Raw genomic sequence first — 15,122 nt, forward strand, 5'->3', positions numbered from 1 at the left:
TTTTTAATTGATTGATTGACATGAAATGGTTGCTCTCGTTTTCCTAAATTTGTTGTACTCATTGATTTATAAAGTTTTTAGAAACATGTAAAGACGAACATTCAGGAAATGAATTAATGTATTTTGTTCTTATAAAAGTTTACGCCATGTGAATCTATCCACTGTCTACATCTATCCATTGATCTAGTATACATCTAGTCCAGTGTCTGTCTTTATTTAACCAGTGCTTATATGTATCAAAGGTTTATCTATACGGAATAATTGTCTATCATCACGTATCTATCTACATGTAGCCAGTATCTATCTACATGTAGCCAGTATCTATCTACATGTAGCCAGTATCTATCTACATGTATCCAATGCTTATCTACGTGTACCTGATGTTAATCGATATGTAACCACTTTTCAATTAAAATGTAGCCAATGTCAATTAATATGTAGCCAATGTCAATTTATATGTAGCCAATGTCAATTTTAATTTAGCCAATGTCTACTTAAATGTAGCAAATGTCTATTTATATGTATTCAATGTCTATTTAAATGTAGCCAATGTCTATTTATATGTAGCCAATGTCTATCTGTATGTGCCCGATGTCAATTTAAATGTAGCCAATGTCAATTTATATGTAGCCAATGTCTGTTTATATGTAGCCAATGTCTATTATATCTAGTCCATTTCAAATTATACACAGAAAATGTAGCCAATGAACTTATGTCAAATTATACATCTACCTTTACCTAATGTTTGTCTTTATGTTGCTAATGTCTGCATGTTTCAATTATACGAACACCCATCTAGTTGTGTGTTTTGTACATTAATTCTGCACCGGTGGCCCCGGGTTCGAATCATGGTAAAGACTGGAATTTTTAATTTCGGGATCATTAGGGCACCTCTGAATGCACCCAGCTCTAACAATTACCTAACATTAGTTGGGAGTAAAGTAAAGGCGGTTTGTCGTTGTGCTGGCCACATGACACACTCGTTAGCCGTGGGCCACAGAAACGGATGAACATATATCATCTGCCCAATAGACCACATTGTCTGAAACTCCATTCCCTTTATACTCACTAGCCTTGCTCCTTACGTTGGCTTTATTGCCACGGGCACCACAGATTTATTGTTTTACTAACGCTTTAAGAAATGTGTTTTATTTCGTTAGCTTGCTATTAAAGATGCCTGAAATGTACATAATGACAACCACAGACTTGGAAAGATCACGTGGTTTTAAATTATCTTTAGTTTAGTACGTTCTTTCAGACGACTGTGACATCCTAGCACAACATTTTCACAGGACTGCGAGGGGGTGGCGGAGAGCAGGGTTCGAATCTAGGATCCTAGAGACGACACTTCGGGGTGCATACCCTACCACGAGGCAGCAATCCCGACAGGGCAGTTATAGAAGGGGGATTCACTCTAGAAGTCTTCTGAATAATGCTCGTAAAATTCAATTAATTTTTTTTTTAATTCATTGTGTTTACTTCCATGTCTGACACTTTTTTGTTAAATCATGTCGTGCTTTTAAATTGTTTCTAATAAATCTTTGAACTAAGGGAATAATTCTGCAATTAATTTGAATACTCAATAAATATGAACATGATTTACTTTCCTGTGTTGTTGTTGTTTTTTTCTTGTTTCTAAACATTTCTTCACAATTGAAGATTATTACATCAAAGCCAGAATCTATCGCAGGACGGCGGTGGGCAGGGTTCGAAACCCGGACAATCTAAGAGAGAATATCGCAGGACCAAGTTATACTGAAGATAATCTTGTGAGGGGTGCTATATTTACATATACATATTGACATGGGCGTATCCAGGGGGGGGGGGGGTTTGGCGTTCAACCCCCCCCCCCGAAATGAAATCCCCCCCCCCCCGAAGGCAGGTAAAAAGGCAGGTTTCAATATTTTCAGGAAGAACATCAGAATGAAATCCTGTGTGGTGCCCCATTGGTCCAGCAGACCAAGGGATAGGTGAAAATGAATGTGAAGTTAGATGTAAACCTGGCCTAACCGATGTCTTATAATGAGTATCTAATTGATCTAATTGTTTTGTAAATGGTCAATCTCTTATTCAAAGAGTCAGTAAAAAAAAAAAAATGTCCGTAAAAAAAAATTCCTTTAGTTTAGTGTTCCGTTGTCATCCTATGGCAGCTATGCGGGTCTCGTGATAATATAAAAACCTACTAATTAATTGTTGTTTAAAATTATGTTCCACTTATATGCATAGCCAATAGATTTTTTTCTTTAAAAAAAAACAAGTAAACATTTTTTTTTTGTAAATGTAACAATTAGTATGACAGAACTAACTGAACTTAGCAATACAAATGTAAAAACAAAAAAATTTTTTTTACAAAAATCTAAAACCGTTTGCATAAATATATTATAAATATGGTAAATTGTCATCTCCCCTACTAAAGAGCCTCCAGTGTTTGTTACTATTAATAGTGAATAGTTGTAAAAATCGTGTATTTTTATGAAAAAAATGATTGCATAAGTGATTTTAAAAATTAGATTTTTCGCTTTCAGAAAAGAAAAAAGTAGCCGTTGCATCAGAACTTTGAAAGGTCTAAAATATTATGATGTCGGATTTTCACTATCTTTTCTAGTTTACGAGATCTAAACGGGACGGACGGATGGACGGACGGACCTGCGGACGGACAAACATTCCACACAAAACTAAAAGCGTCTTTTCTCCTTTCGGGGGCCGTTAAAAATCAAATAAGAACATACAACTAAAATGCTGTTTATCTTAGGCCAATATTAGAATAGTAAAATCACTCAACTTAGAGACACTTAAGGACTGAAGAGTGAAAAATACAAAGTAAAATTGCTATAATACATAAACCACTAAACCATAATTTACTAAAAGAGAAACCAAGCCTAATGAAATACTCAGAAAGACACCGAGATAGAGGCACATTTCTTATTCCATACGCTAGAACAAATTCATACAAGTGCTCCTTCTTCCCTAGTGCCTTTAGAGAATGGATTGGGTTGCCCGAATCAGCCAGGAAAACCAACGACTTAGCAGAGTTTAGGTCGTCGATTAACATTTTCTGTTTTCACAAGCCTTATATCAACTCTCTCTGTCTGGTAAAAAGTTTGTACACGTTATTTCTCCCACACCAATCTCGGATCAAGCTGAAATTTCGCACAAGTATTTCTTTTACCTAACAAAACAAGAATCAATTTTTTTTTAATTAATTAACTAATTATTAATTAACTATTGGTAATTAATTATTTATTTTTTTTTTGCATCTCGAACTTGACTGATAAGATGGTTTAAGTTGAATTAGTCTCCTTTATATTTTATAGAGAGAAAAGTTTGAAACTGACAATGGATAACTATAAAACTTTCTATTTTCATAAGCACTTCCATGGCACGGTGGTTAATGTGTTAGTCTGATGAGGCTGAGGAGGCTTTAACCCTCGAGTTCGAATTCAGATTGTTCACTTTTGTATATATATATAAATACATTTTAAAAAGCGATCACCCAAAGGCCCCCTTCTTCCTCTTCCCTCCCCCCCCCCCCCCGCCAGTTTTCAACTGGGTCCAGACAATTGATAGAATCATAGCGTAGTGAGAAAGCTGATGTTGCACAGCGCCTTCTACCCATCATGCCAAGCAACTTCTGATCTTCATCTCTAAAGGAACGTCATAAGTATAAAATCAGACACTTGAGCATCTTTTCATTGGTCTTAAAAAAAAACACACTAAATCTCAACGTCTACACGTGTTGATTCATTTTTTTTTTGTTAAGCCAAAATCTTAATCCTAACCACTTTTGATCCAAACTCATTACCATCTTCTCGTATTTTAAATATTTTCTTAGCTGTAAATCAGCTTCGTTTTTCTTCTGCTTTTTTTTTTTATTAAGTTTGCCTACTATATGCATGAATATAAAGACCTATTTCATAACAAGAAAATAATGGCTGCCTGGTCGTGCGGTTTGCACTGTCTTCCAGATTTATCAATGGTTCCGGTGATGGTCCCGGGTTCAAACCCTGCCCGCTCCCATCCCCCGTCGTCCTGCGGGAGGTTTGGACTAGGAAGTAATTATCTTCAACTCTGAAGGAACATCCGAAACATGTAAAACATTTTACAAACATTTTACAATGCAGCTCGCGCTATTTATAGGATTTGTTGAAATGTTCTAAAAGGCAACTATACGAGTTATATAAAATAAATCCAGAAAGATCAGTATTAATACCATACAAAATAATGTTACAATTTTCTGAAAGTCTTTTAACGTTTTAGAAAAGATATCAAAATTTTTTTTTTCAATAGTTCAAACTGTAACGAGTCAATTATGAAACAACCAAGCAGTTTAGGGCAGAAATGAAAAGTCGCATTCAATATTTTAGTGCGCTAAGGGGACGAAATGGGTCTCATTTACCCTATACAGAACCCCCACCTCTACCCTATCATAGCAGTATAACTAAAAAGTAGGTTAACTAGATTCAAATTTGTCTTTTGAAAAATAAAACGCTTTAGTGAACTGCCTGGGGGGTCGCCAGACACCTACAGAGGCAAATACAACAACTTTATGTCATGAACTTTTTGGCACCTGCGTAATATCTTTTGAAACGAGTCTGATCGGGTGATGAACGTTTTCATACATCAGACATGGAAAAAATTTTAAAATATTTATTTACAAAAAAAAAACAACAAAGGTTATATAAGGGAAACAACTGCACATTTATAGCCATGTATCTCGATACTGTAAGATGTATTCCTTTTTATAACAAACAAAATAATTAATTACGACTAATTAATTAATTAATTTGTTAGTTTTTCGATTCATTCATATTCTGTTAGGGACAATGAATAAGTGTGCAAAATTTCAGCTTTATCCGAGAATGGGTGGTGAGGGAAATAAAGTGTACACAAACAGACGGAGTGAGTTAATACAAACTTTGAAACGCGTTTTTTTCCCTTTAATGTGTGTGAAATAAACAAAACACTTTTGATCAAATATGGAATGTTTTACATAAACGCTAGAGACGCGTATCTCATGAGACAAAAATTATATACAATATTAGCATGTGCTACAGTTCATTTATAATTTCAATGTAAATAAAATGTTTATATATGTATTTAATATTTTGTCTTATAACAAACTCTCTTTACAATACTATCTAATACTGCTCTCACTTTTGGCTTTCCATGATGACAGCTGTGTAAGCTAGCTAGGTGTAGGTTTATGTGCAATGTAATGCTCGAGTATGAAAAATCCACAGGGTCCGCCTACGAGTTATATTATAACACTAACTCAAGCTTCTTTCAACATTTTTTTCTTAATTGTAACGCTATAAACATTATTATAAAATATTTTTTCCACAAAATTGGCACTAAAAACCATCTCAAGAGGACTAATTTCATACAGGAGTCTCTGGACCTAAAAAAGAAACACCAACTTCAAAAAATAACTGGAATCCACGATACATTATAATGAATCTCCACCCTGGAACGAAGCTCTTTTCCTACTATGAGAGACTATATTGAAAACATAACCAAAAAAATCCAACTACATTCCAACAGAGCGCAAGGAAACAGTGAACTCTTATCTTATCTTCTTATATAATACAGACGTTACTTCAAAAAAGAAGATGATTACGTCCTACGCGTCATGCATTTAGTTATGCATATTAACCAATGACTTAAATTCTGCCAAGTCACTGGTTTTCCTGGCTAGCTGAGGCAACCCATTCCATGCTCTAATAGCACTAGGGAAGAAGGAGTATTTTGTACAAATTTGTCCTAGCATATGGGATGAGGAATGTGCCTTTGTCTTTGTGTCTTTCTGAGTATTTTATTAAATTTTGTTTTTGTATTTGAAGATTATGGTTCAGTGTTTTATGTATAATTGCTACTTTACTTTTGAGTCTTCTGTCCTGAAGGCTTTCTAAATTTAGTGATTTTACTAAAGGTGTTACTCTAGTCAAATGAGAATATTCGTTTGTTATGAACCTCACTGCTCTATTTTGTGTCTCTTTTCTACAAACGCATTATCCTAGCAATCTGTGGATCAAAGTTTACACGAATGGCTCATCTCATAAAGCCACCAAAAATGAAGGAGCTGGAAAACTCATCGAATGGACCGATGGAGAAAAACTAGAAAAATTCATTGTAACTGGAGAGCTCTCTGACAGTCACAGAGCAGAAAGAGAAGCACTAGCACTAGCTGCTACCATGTTAGCAAATCATCCAAGTACCCCACGCAGTCAATTTATCTTTCTAACCAATGCGAAAACAATCCTCCAAAGCTTGGAAAACTCTGATTCCTCCTATATAAAACGACTCAGGACAGCACTTATAAAGCTCAACAACAATAGCAAAAAAAACTGTTATTCAATGGAGACCAAAACATAAAAAACTCGCCAAGAGTGGGAGAACAAACTCACAATTAAACATTGCACTCTATCCAGAAGAAATGAAGAAACTAATAGTGAATAGAATAAATGAGAAATGGACAAGCTCTCATCCGAAAGACAAGAAAGAAGATTCCTATTATAAGCTATCCCGACAAGTTCAACGTCTAATCTTTCGACTCAGGACCGGACACAACAGAATGAGACAACATATGTACCTCAAGATTGGAACCAGTGAAATTTGCCTATGTGGAATGTCACCAGAGAATGCTGACCATATCTTTCAAACTGCTCTCTTTACCATGAGGCCGTACAAGATACTGGCCCCAAAACAACCCAATAGAAAGAAAACTAGACGAAAGCTCTCTGATCTGGAAACCACTGCGCAGCTCTTCTCTAATATTGGTCTAGTCATCTGAACGCTCCAAAAATAAATATGAGAACGAGGAAGAAGAAGAATTTTCTTATCTTTGCTTTCTATTACTGTTATCGTTCATGAGTGTTAGGTAAATAATAATTATTAAAAAAAAAACAACAAAAAAAAAACAAGGTTACAAAGACAGACTCAAAATCTGCTCCCGAAGCGGTCCACTCAGGTAAGTAAAAAGGCAGGTTTCAATATTAACAAAAAGATATTGTTCGACTAACGACTTGATGCCACAAGATATGGAGATCTATTTATGTTAATATTATTGCATTGTGAACATTCATATTATTGAAAGAGCTGATAGTTTTGAAGATACAGTTAAATGCTATGTGTAACTTACAAAGAGCGCATCACGAATTAAGAGATTAGAAACAGGATTAATACAGCAGTTAGACCCCACGATAACCTATAAACCACTGTCAAAAAAAATGTAAACTCAAGTCTATGACCACATCACAAGGTCCTGAGGGCTCGCAAGGACCTTCCTTCAGGGAACAGTGCCAGGAGAAAGATAAAGAGGAAGAGAGAGAAAGCGATGGGAAGACAACATCAAAGAATTGATAGGCACGTCAGTGAATGAACTTCTATCAAAGGCAAAGGACAGGGAGGAATGAAAAACGACGGTTGAAAGATCTTGTGTGGTGCCCCGACGGTCTTACAGATTAAGGTCGTACGGTTTGCTTGCTGGACTGTGGTTTGGATTTATCGATGATCCCGGGTTCAAACCTTGCCCGCTCCCATCTCCCATCGTCCTTAACTCTGAAGGAACATCCGAAACATGTTAAATAATTATCAAACATACATTACTGATAATTAATATCATTTCGAAAGTAGACAACGAGGGGGGGGAGAGCATGTGTTTCTTGGAAGTTGAAATATATCCGCCTTTGGCCAAGGGAATGATCAAGCAAAACCACTTTGAACTTGACATTAGATTAAGAGGCCTCCTTCAAACCAAGCAGTGACTCAAAGTATTTCTTGAACTTGACTTGAAATTGGACGAGTTAAAAAAAAAACAACACACAATCAACCAAACAATATAAATCTTTAAAAAATTATAGCGACGTGTTGCACAATGAAAGTAAGTCAAAGTTCCTTGCAGACTGTCATTGAATCTAGAAGGCTTGCATAATTTAAATGTTCATTATGCTTGGCTAGTCCTGTCAGTGGTAGCGTCAAAAAGATTGTGTAATCTCTTTATGTTGTATAACTCTGTATCGCGAAGGAGCGTCTGTGTTCAATGCTAGTTACGTGCTATTACTATGTGGTTAGGTCAACAAAAGAAATGTCTCACTAGGTCAAGAAACTGTGTTTCTATGTAGCTATGGCTAAAAAAAAATGTTTGCAACAAAAGTTTATGATTTGGTTTTTAAAAAGGAACTTAGAGACGTCCTCCTCCTCGCTATGTATTCAAATCAATGAATTTTCTTACTAAAAATGATCTATCTATCTATCTATCTATCTATCTATCTATCTATCTATGTATCTAACTATCTATATGTCTATCTATATATATCTATCTATCTATGTCAGTACAAGCGCATGTGTGTTTCCTAACTATCTATCTATTTATATATCTATCTATCTGTCTATCTATATATATATATATATATCAATCTATCTATATATCTATCTATGTCAGTACAAGCGCATGTGTTTCCTATCTATCTATCTATCTATCTATCTATCTATCTATCATGGGCGTAGCCAGGATTTTTTTTCGAATCCCCCCCCCCCCCTTTGCAAAAAATATCTATATGTATGTATGTGTGTGTGTACATAATCTTTATTACATTCTGACCCTTCATTCTTTCAGAAGACGTTTATTGTGCCCTAGAATAGGTTCTTTCTGGAGTTAGTGGAAAAATTGTAGACTCCTGGCTATTACTAGAAAGGGTGTCTGGGGGAGCGCTAGGAGCGCATAGACAAGACTTCCGCAGCATATGATATTCAAATAAATGCCGCAAAAAACATTAGCCAACATGGCTTTAAAAGGTGCATCAATATTGCAGGTGAAGACTAGTGTCAGTAGTCTCAAATACTTCGGAGCTATCGTCTCAGATGAGGGAACAGAACCTGAACTACTGGCCCGAATTTCACAGTCCACAGTAGCACTTTCAAACTTAAAATAATATGAAAAAACAAAGGCATAGCCCTAGGCACCAAAATCAGACTGATGCGCTCCCTGGTCATGGCCACATTTTTATATGTTTGTGAGTCCTGGACGCTGAATGCAGAGCTGGTGAGGAGGATCCCAGCAATGGAATTGAGATGCTACAGAATGATCCTAGGTATCACATTCAAAGACGGCATCACAAACCAAGAGATTAGAGACAGGGTTACTGCAGCATATCGACCCCATGATGATTTGCTAACTATCGTTAAAAAAAACGCAAGCTAAAAATCTATCGCCATATTACAAGGTCTACTGGGCTCGCAAAGACTTTCCTTCAGGGAACAGTACCAGGAAAAAGAAGAAGAGGCAGACTGAGAACGCTATGTGAAGACAACATAAAAGAATGGACGGGCCTGCCATTGAAAGAAGTTCTAAACAAGGCAAAAGACAGAGAGAAATGGAGAAAGACGGCCGACGAAACTTGCATGGTGCCCCAACGGTCCAACAGACTAAGGGATAGGTAAAGGTAAATTAAAATTTACAAGAAGGAGTGAATTCTTTTCAAAATGTCTGAAACTAAATACATACTAGAATGTGTTGTTTTTACTGAGAAAATGTATCCTTAGTTTGATGCCACTCACCACCTGATGCCCCGTGCGACCCGAACCACACGCACATGGCTAGTCACTGCCCTCACTTCCTAAATTCCGGTTCTTGTATATCTCGTGTTGTTTTCTCCGCTTTGCAGCAGCACCAGGGTTTCCACGGGGTAAATTTCCTGAGTCCTAGATTAAGAGATCGTTGGTGACCCATGTTTCTCTCGACCTTACTAATGTTATCCAAACGAACGCTTCGCATTACATTTAGCACCAACTCAGTTGCAGAAACCGCCGCAAGAATCTTGTTATCTGCTAGAATTTTTTATCTTAATTGACTACTTTACAAAGCATTTTCTTGAATAATTAAGTTTCATCGGTAGGCTTCATTCTTAAACAACAGGTGCCCAAACTACGTTCAGCGGGTCATATCCTGCCCGTGACGTAAAGTTTTCCAGCCCATCGAAATTTCTACCTACGGTAGCTTACATAATGAGGCTGAAGAAGCGTGTTCCGTTGGACTAGACGGTTTGAATTGTATTTATTTATTTTTTGGCGCTGATGTGGCCAGTTACAAGTTGTTTCAGAAATTAATACGCCGCCCCCCCCCCCCAGCCTACAAAGGTAGTGCACATTTTTTTTAAACTGTAGAAGAAGTAAAATATAAATAAAAAATACTTTAAAAAAACAAAACTATAGAAAGAACCGCAAAATTATCGCCATACCTCTCAATACTGCAAGATGGGTATCACTTTTTATGCCTAAAACACAATTAATTAACACTAATTTATTTAACTAATTGGTTAATTTCTTTGTATTGATTGTCAATGAGTAATAGTGCAAAGTTTCAACTTGATCCAAGAATGGGAAGTCGGAGAAATTACGTGTACAAAGTTTCAACCCGACAGACGGACAGACGGAGTGAGTTAATATAAGCTTTGTATTCCTAAATGAGGACATTCTGACATATGTCGATGTTTTCGAATACCGCACTGCAGTGTATTTATCTTCAGACAAGATATGACCAATAAAGAATAGTCTTTATTTTTTTACAATGTGTATTTTAGAAACGAGTGGAAATTAGTCTATCGTTGTTACATTGAGTATAGTGGCGTATGTAAATTAGTGACCATTTTGCATATACCCCACACATTAGACATAAACTTATTAAGAACATTATCATTTCATGTCTAATTTCAAAACGCAGGGGTCCCTAAAGAGGCCAAGCCCCCCCCCCCCCCCCCGGGCCCACAAAAACCCTTGCCACGCCACTTAGTATGTTAATACTTTTCTTCGGATACATATTGTTTCTAATACAAAACATGAAAGAACTGAAGAAAAAAAAATGTGTTTTTAGAAATTACCAACATGTCTTGGCGGGCTTTTTACTTTCCCCCATGAAGTGTCAAGATCCTATTCGCACTGCTGGCACCATGTCAAGGTCTCAGAAAACACGCGTACTGCCAGATTTTTTTTTCTTTTATTTCAAAAGTCCCTAACCTTTTCAGCATTACCAGATATAAATTTGCTAAAGTAGATTAAACTTATAGCATAATCAGAAATAAAGCAATCTAGGTGAGTCATGTATTTTTTTAAAGCTAGAATTTTAGTTATATTTAAATAAAATTTACCTAATCTAAAACACACTATAGTTTTTTAAAAGTAAGTAAAATTGAACCTCTTCCTTAGCAAGAAAAACGAATTTTATTTTCAAAAGAATCTTACCAATCATTCTATTGGTACCGGCTTTATAAAAATCCGTTTAAAAAAGAAAACTAAGTTTCAAAAACAATGCTTATCTAAGAGAAAGAACCCTGCAATTACAAATGTCTCTTAATAAAGTAGAAGTTGTTTCCCTTATTCAATATTAAACAAAAAATTACCATTAACTGGTTAACTTTTTAAATTATTCGTGTTAGGTACAATAAATACTGGTTTATAGTTTCATTTTCATCTAAGAATGGATGTATCGGCTGTATCTGTGAATACTGAAGGTTAGATCTCTATTGTTGGTATCAAACAAAATAATTAATTACCAGTAAATGTTAGACCAATTGGTTAATTTTTGGTTATTGTCCATGCCAATCAATAAGTGTGCAAAGTTTCAAGTTGATCCCAGAATGGGTGTAGGAGAAGCGTGTGCAAACTTTTCCCAGACTTACAGAGTGAGTTGGTATAAGGTTTGTAAAAAAAAAAAAAAAAATCTTTAAAAAAAAAAAAAAAAAAGAAATAGGTTCTCTAAAGGGAAAAACTCGGCCCTTAAAACTATATTTATCAATTATCAATAATGTACAAGTTGTTTCCCTTATTCGATTACCAATTAATTACCCAACTAATTGGGTGTTTTTTTTTTATTTATTCACAAAGGTGAATCCATTCCTATTTGCATTTTTTTTTTTTTACCATTTAAATCAAATACAAATAACCAGCTTCTGTGTCTAAACGTGTAGTCTATACTTCTAATGTTAAATGTTTCCTATTTTAAGTGACTAGAAATAAGGCCTACCACTCAAGTACGTCTACCAAAAGTCTACGTTTTAAAAAAAAGGCTATTACGTTGCGCTGGGTGCAAATCTGAAAGAGGGGGTTTCCGTAGAGAGAGACAGAGGGAGAGAGAAAATAGCAGAGGAAAGAAGAGAGAAAGATGGATAGAGAAAGAGAGAGAGAGAGAGGGAGAAGGAGAGAGCGCTCCGTTGCAATTGAACGTAAGAGATACAAGAATGTAAGGGCTATAAAGTCTCAACGCCACGGGTATCAAGCAACGAAAAGACACACACACACATATGAAACAACAGTTTAAATTGATACATGCCTCGAGTTCTACCTACTACTGAAAACAAAACCGTTGACCTAATAGGAATAGTTTAATAGGCCTTTCACATTCATGAGAGATTAAGGTAGCCTTTATATCGGTAAAGGTCAATAAGGTCGGTGACATATTCCGCCTATTTCTCTAGCAAAATGTTAACAGTGGTGTAATGTGGCTAGAACGACGACATATCACATCTACTTTTCTCCTTCAGACTTATAGTGCTCATTAACATTAACAATATAGGTCTACAGGGCCGGTCTTAGGTCACTGCAACCTATGCGGCCGCAGTGGGCCCCGCACTTTCACAGGCCCCGCGCGATGCAAATTTTAGGTGTAGATTATTAAATTAATCCATATTAACTTATTATTAAAGGGTTCCTGGAATTCTCCTAAAATTATAAAATATAAGAAAAAGTCATGAAAATCTCATGAAATGATTAAAATCTTCTGAAAACTGATGCAAACCTCCTTAAAACAGACAAAATTGTCATTTCAGGATGCCATTCAATATGGACAACGCCAATCTTACTCGCGATTAAAAAAACAACGAAACGGCTTTGTCAGCTTTCATTGAATAAAAATGTAAAAATAAGCCGAATTTTAACCAAAACAAGAAATTCCAATACTTATACATACAGATATAGATCTAAATCTATCTCGACCTCTAAGGAAAAAAAACAAAACAAAAGCGATATTTTGCTAGTCGACAGTAGGGCCTAAATCTAAAAGGCAGATGTGAATCGGCTTTTTGTTGGGAAACTACTATCGTAAAGCTAATTTGAAAGCGATTTTGTACTTAGTAAAGTATTAATAAACTGAAAAGACGAATTTATTTTCGAATACAAAATCTTAATTTTCACTTATTATCCTTATCACAACCCAAATTAGGCCCCGCGCAATCCGCTTCGCCTAGGGTCCCGCAACCTGTAGGACCGGCCCTTGTAGGTCTACAGCCTAAACGAAATTTTCTCATTTTCCGGCATTCCAAATTCCCAATGGACCTCATTCACCAATCGTAAACAAACAACATTTAGCCACGTGATAATATTGATAAAACTATGAAAATTACGTATCACGTGACAGCCTTAATGGATTGCGTAATTTGTATAGAAGATAGAGAGAACCACGTGGCAAAATGTTGGTGAATGAGATCCATTCCCTCAGTACCCAGCTCATTATATATAGTTATTTGTTTCATATGTCCATTGAGCCCTTCCTCATTAAACTGTAGTACCAGTACGTACCTTAAATGTCATTTAGTATTGACCTGTCACATATGTTAATATATATATATATATATTTAACAGGTGAACTCAAGGGTTCATAGACAAAACAGTCATCACAGTCACAAGAGGAACATATAAAATTACTGATACGGAGATGTCGCTCCAATGGTCATTCAGTCTGTTGCTGTTGTTCGCTGTGTGTTCGATGTCCGAGGTGGCCGGTCTGGCTCCACCGCTCAAAGTATCAGCTTTCAACATCCAAACGTTCGGGAAAACGAAGATGTCTAACGATACTATCGCCAACTACATCATCAACATCACCAGCCGCTACGACATTGTAGTCATTCAAGAAGTCAGGGATTCCACATTCTTCGCGCTGAATAAACTATGGGCTGGATTGAATCTTACAGGACCCTGGGGGTTAACGCTGAGTGAACCATTGGGAAGAACGAGTTACAAGGAGCAATATGCCTTCTTCTACCGCACGCCAAAGGTCACCATCAGAGGGACCTTTCAATACAACGACTCTGCCCTGGATGTCTTTGAGCGAGAGCCGTTCGCAGTGGAAGTTGAATACTACTCTGTGGCTAAACTCGCAAATAACAGAATCGCTCTACAAGCTTTGCATACAAAACCAACTGATACAGTCCAAGAGTTACAAGCGCTACCCAATGCTATGAGGGCAGCTAACGCCAGTTTTCCGAATGCTAAAGGCATCATCGCCATGAGTGATATGAACGCCGACTGCAGCTACCTCAGCAGCTCAAATCGAAAGCAGCTGGAGATTTTCCAGAACGGTACAGGCTTCACCAGCGTCATCCCGGACACTTTTGACACCACCTCAACGGCCGGAACAGACTGCGCCTACGATCGCGCCATCATACTTGGGCAAGGTGTCGTGGTCAGCGGTGCTGCTACTTACCGCTTCGATGATCAGCTACGACTGGATGTCGATACCACATTGGCCATTAGTGACCATTATCCCATAGAGTTCAATTTATATTGAACAGCTGGTATGCCACGACGTCCCATTAAACATGTGTCTCTTTTAACTTTCATTGATAGTGAACGATATTAGTGTAATAATCTGTCACTGTTTTCTCTCAATATAAATATTATTAATGTTTTAATTAAAATTTGCATGGTTATATTAATTTGTGCTTCAAATAATGTTTATAAATTATAATCATAGGCCTTTGTTAAATAATTATCTTACATCAATATCACATATATTGTAATTAAAAGCATTTGACAAATCTAAAGAACATTTGTTTGTTGTCATTATTTGTTTGCAAAATGTTTTACATGTTTCGGATGTTCCTTCAGAGTTGAAGATAATTTCTTCCTAGTCCAAACCTCCAGCAGGACGACGGGGGATGGGAGCGGGCAGGGTTTGAACCCGGGACCATCGATAAATCTGAACGACAGTCCAGCGCGCAAACTGCACGACCAGGCAGCCCTCCATTGCAATTATAAATAACGTTTTAGGCAAAAGCTTAAAGTTATTTGACTTAGTAGCATCCTATATACTGTTAGCTAATTAACTTGTACCTATTTTCTTGTTAAAATATGTT

At 36.5% G+C, this 15,122-nt stretch overlaps 2 protein-coding genes across 2 annotated transcripts in view; both read left to right on the top strand.

Moving 5' to 3' along the window:
• LOC106069984 (deoxyribonuclease-1-like) overlaps positions 1-1,602 on the top strand; it is an 8,909-nt gene extending 7,307 nt beyond the window's left edge. Inside the window, exon 2 of the mRNA XM_013229773.2 lies at positions 1-1,602. This exon is cut by the window's left edge and continues 2,152 nt beyond it. The gene's annotated coding sequence lies outside the window, so the exon portion shown is untranslated.
• A 9,352-nt stretch (positions 1,603-10,954) lies between these two features.
• On the top strand, positions 10,955-14,769 carry LOC129923427 (deoxyribonuclease-1-like). The gene is made up of 2 exons (XM_056014328.1): positions 10,955-11,085; positions 13,630-14,769. The coding sequence occupies exon 2, from the start codon at positions 13,703-13,705 to the stop codon at positions 14,552-14,554; it is 852 nt and encodes a 283-aa protein (XP_055870303.1). The 5' UTR covers positions 10,955-11,085; positions 13,630-13,702; the 3' UTR covers positions 14,555-14,769.
• Positions 14,770-15,122: the final 353 nt, after the last annotated feature.

Source organism: Biomphalaria glabrata, chromosome 16 (assembly GCF_947242115.1).
Source record: "Biomphalaria glabrata chromosome 16, xgBioGlab47.1, whole genome shotgun sequence".
NCBI classification, from domain to species: Eukaryota; Metazoa; Mollusca; class Gastropoda; family Planorbidae; genus Biomphalaria; species Biomphalaria glabrata.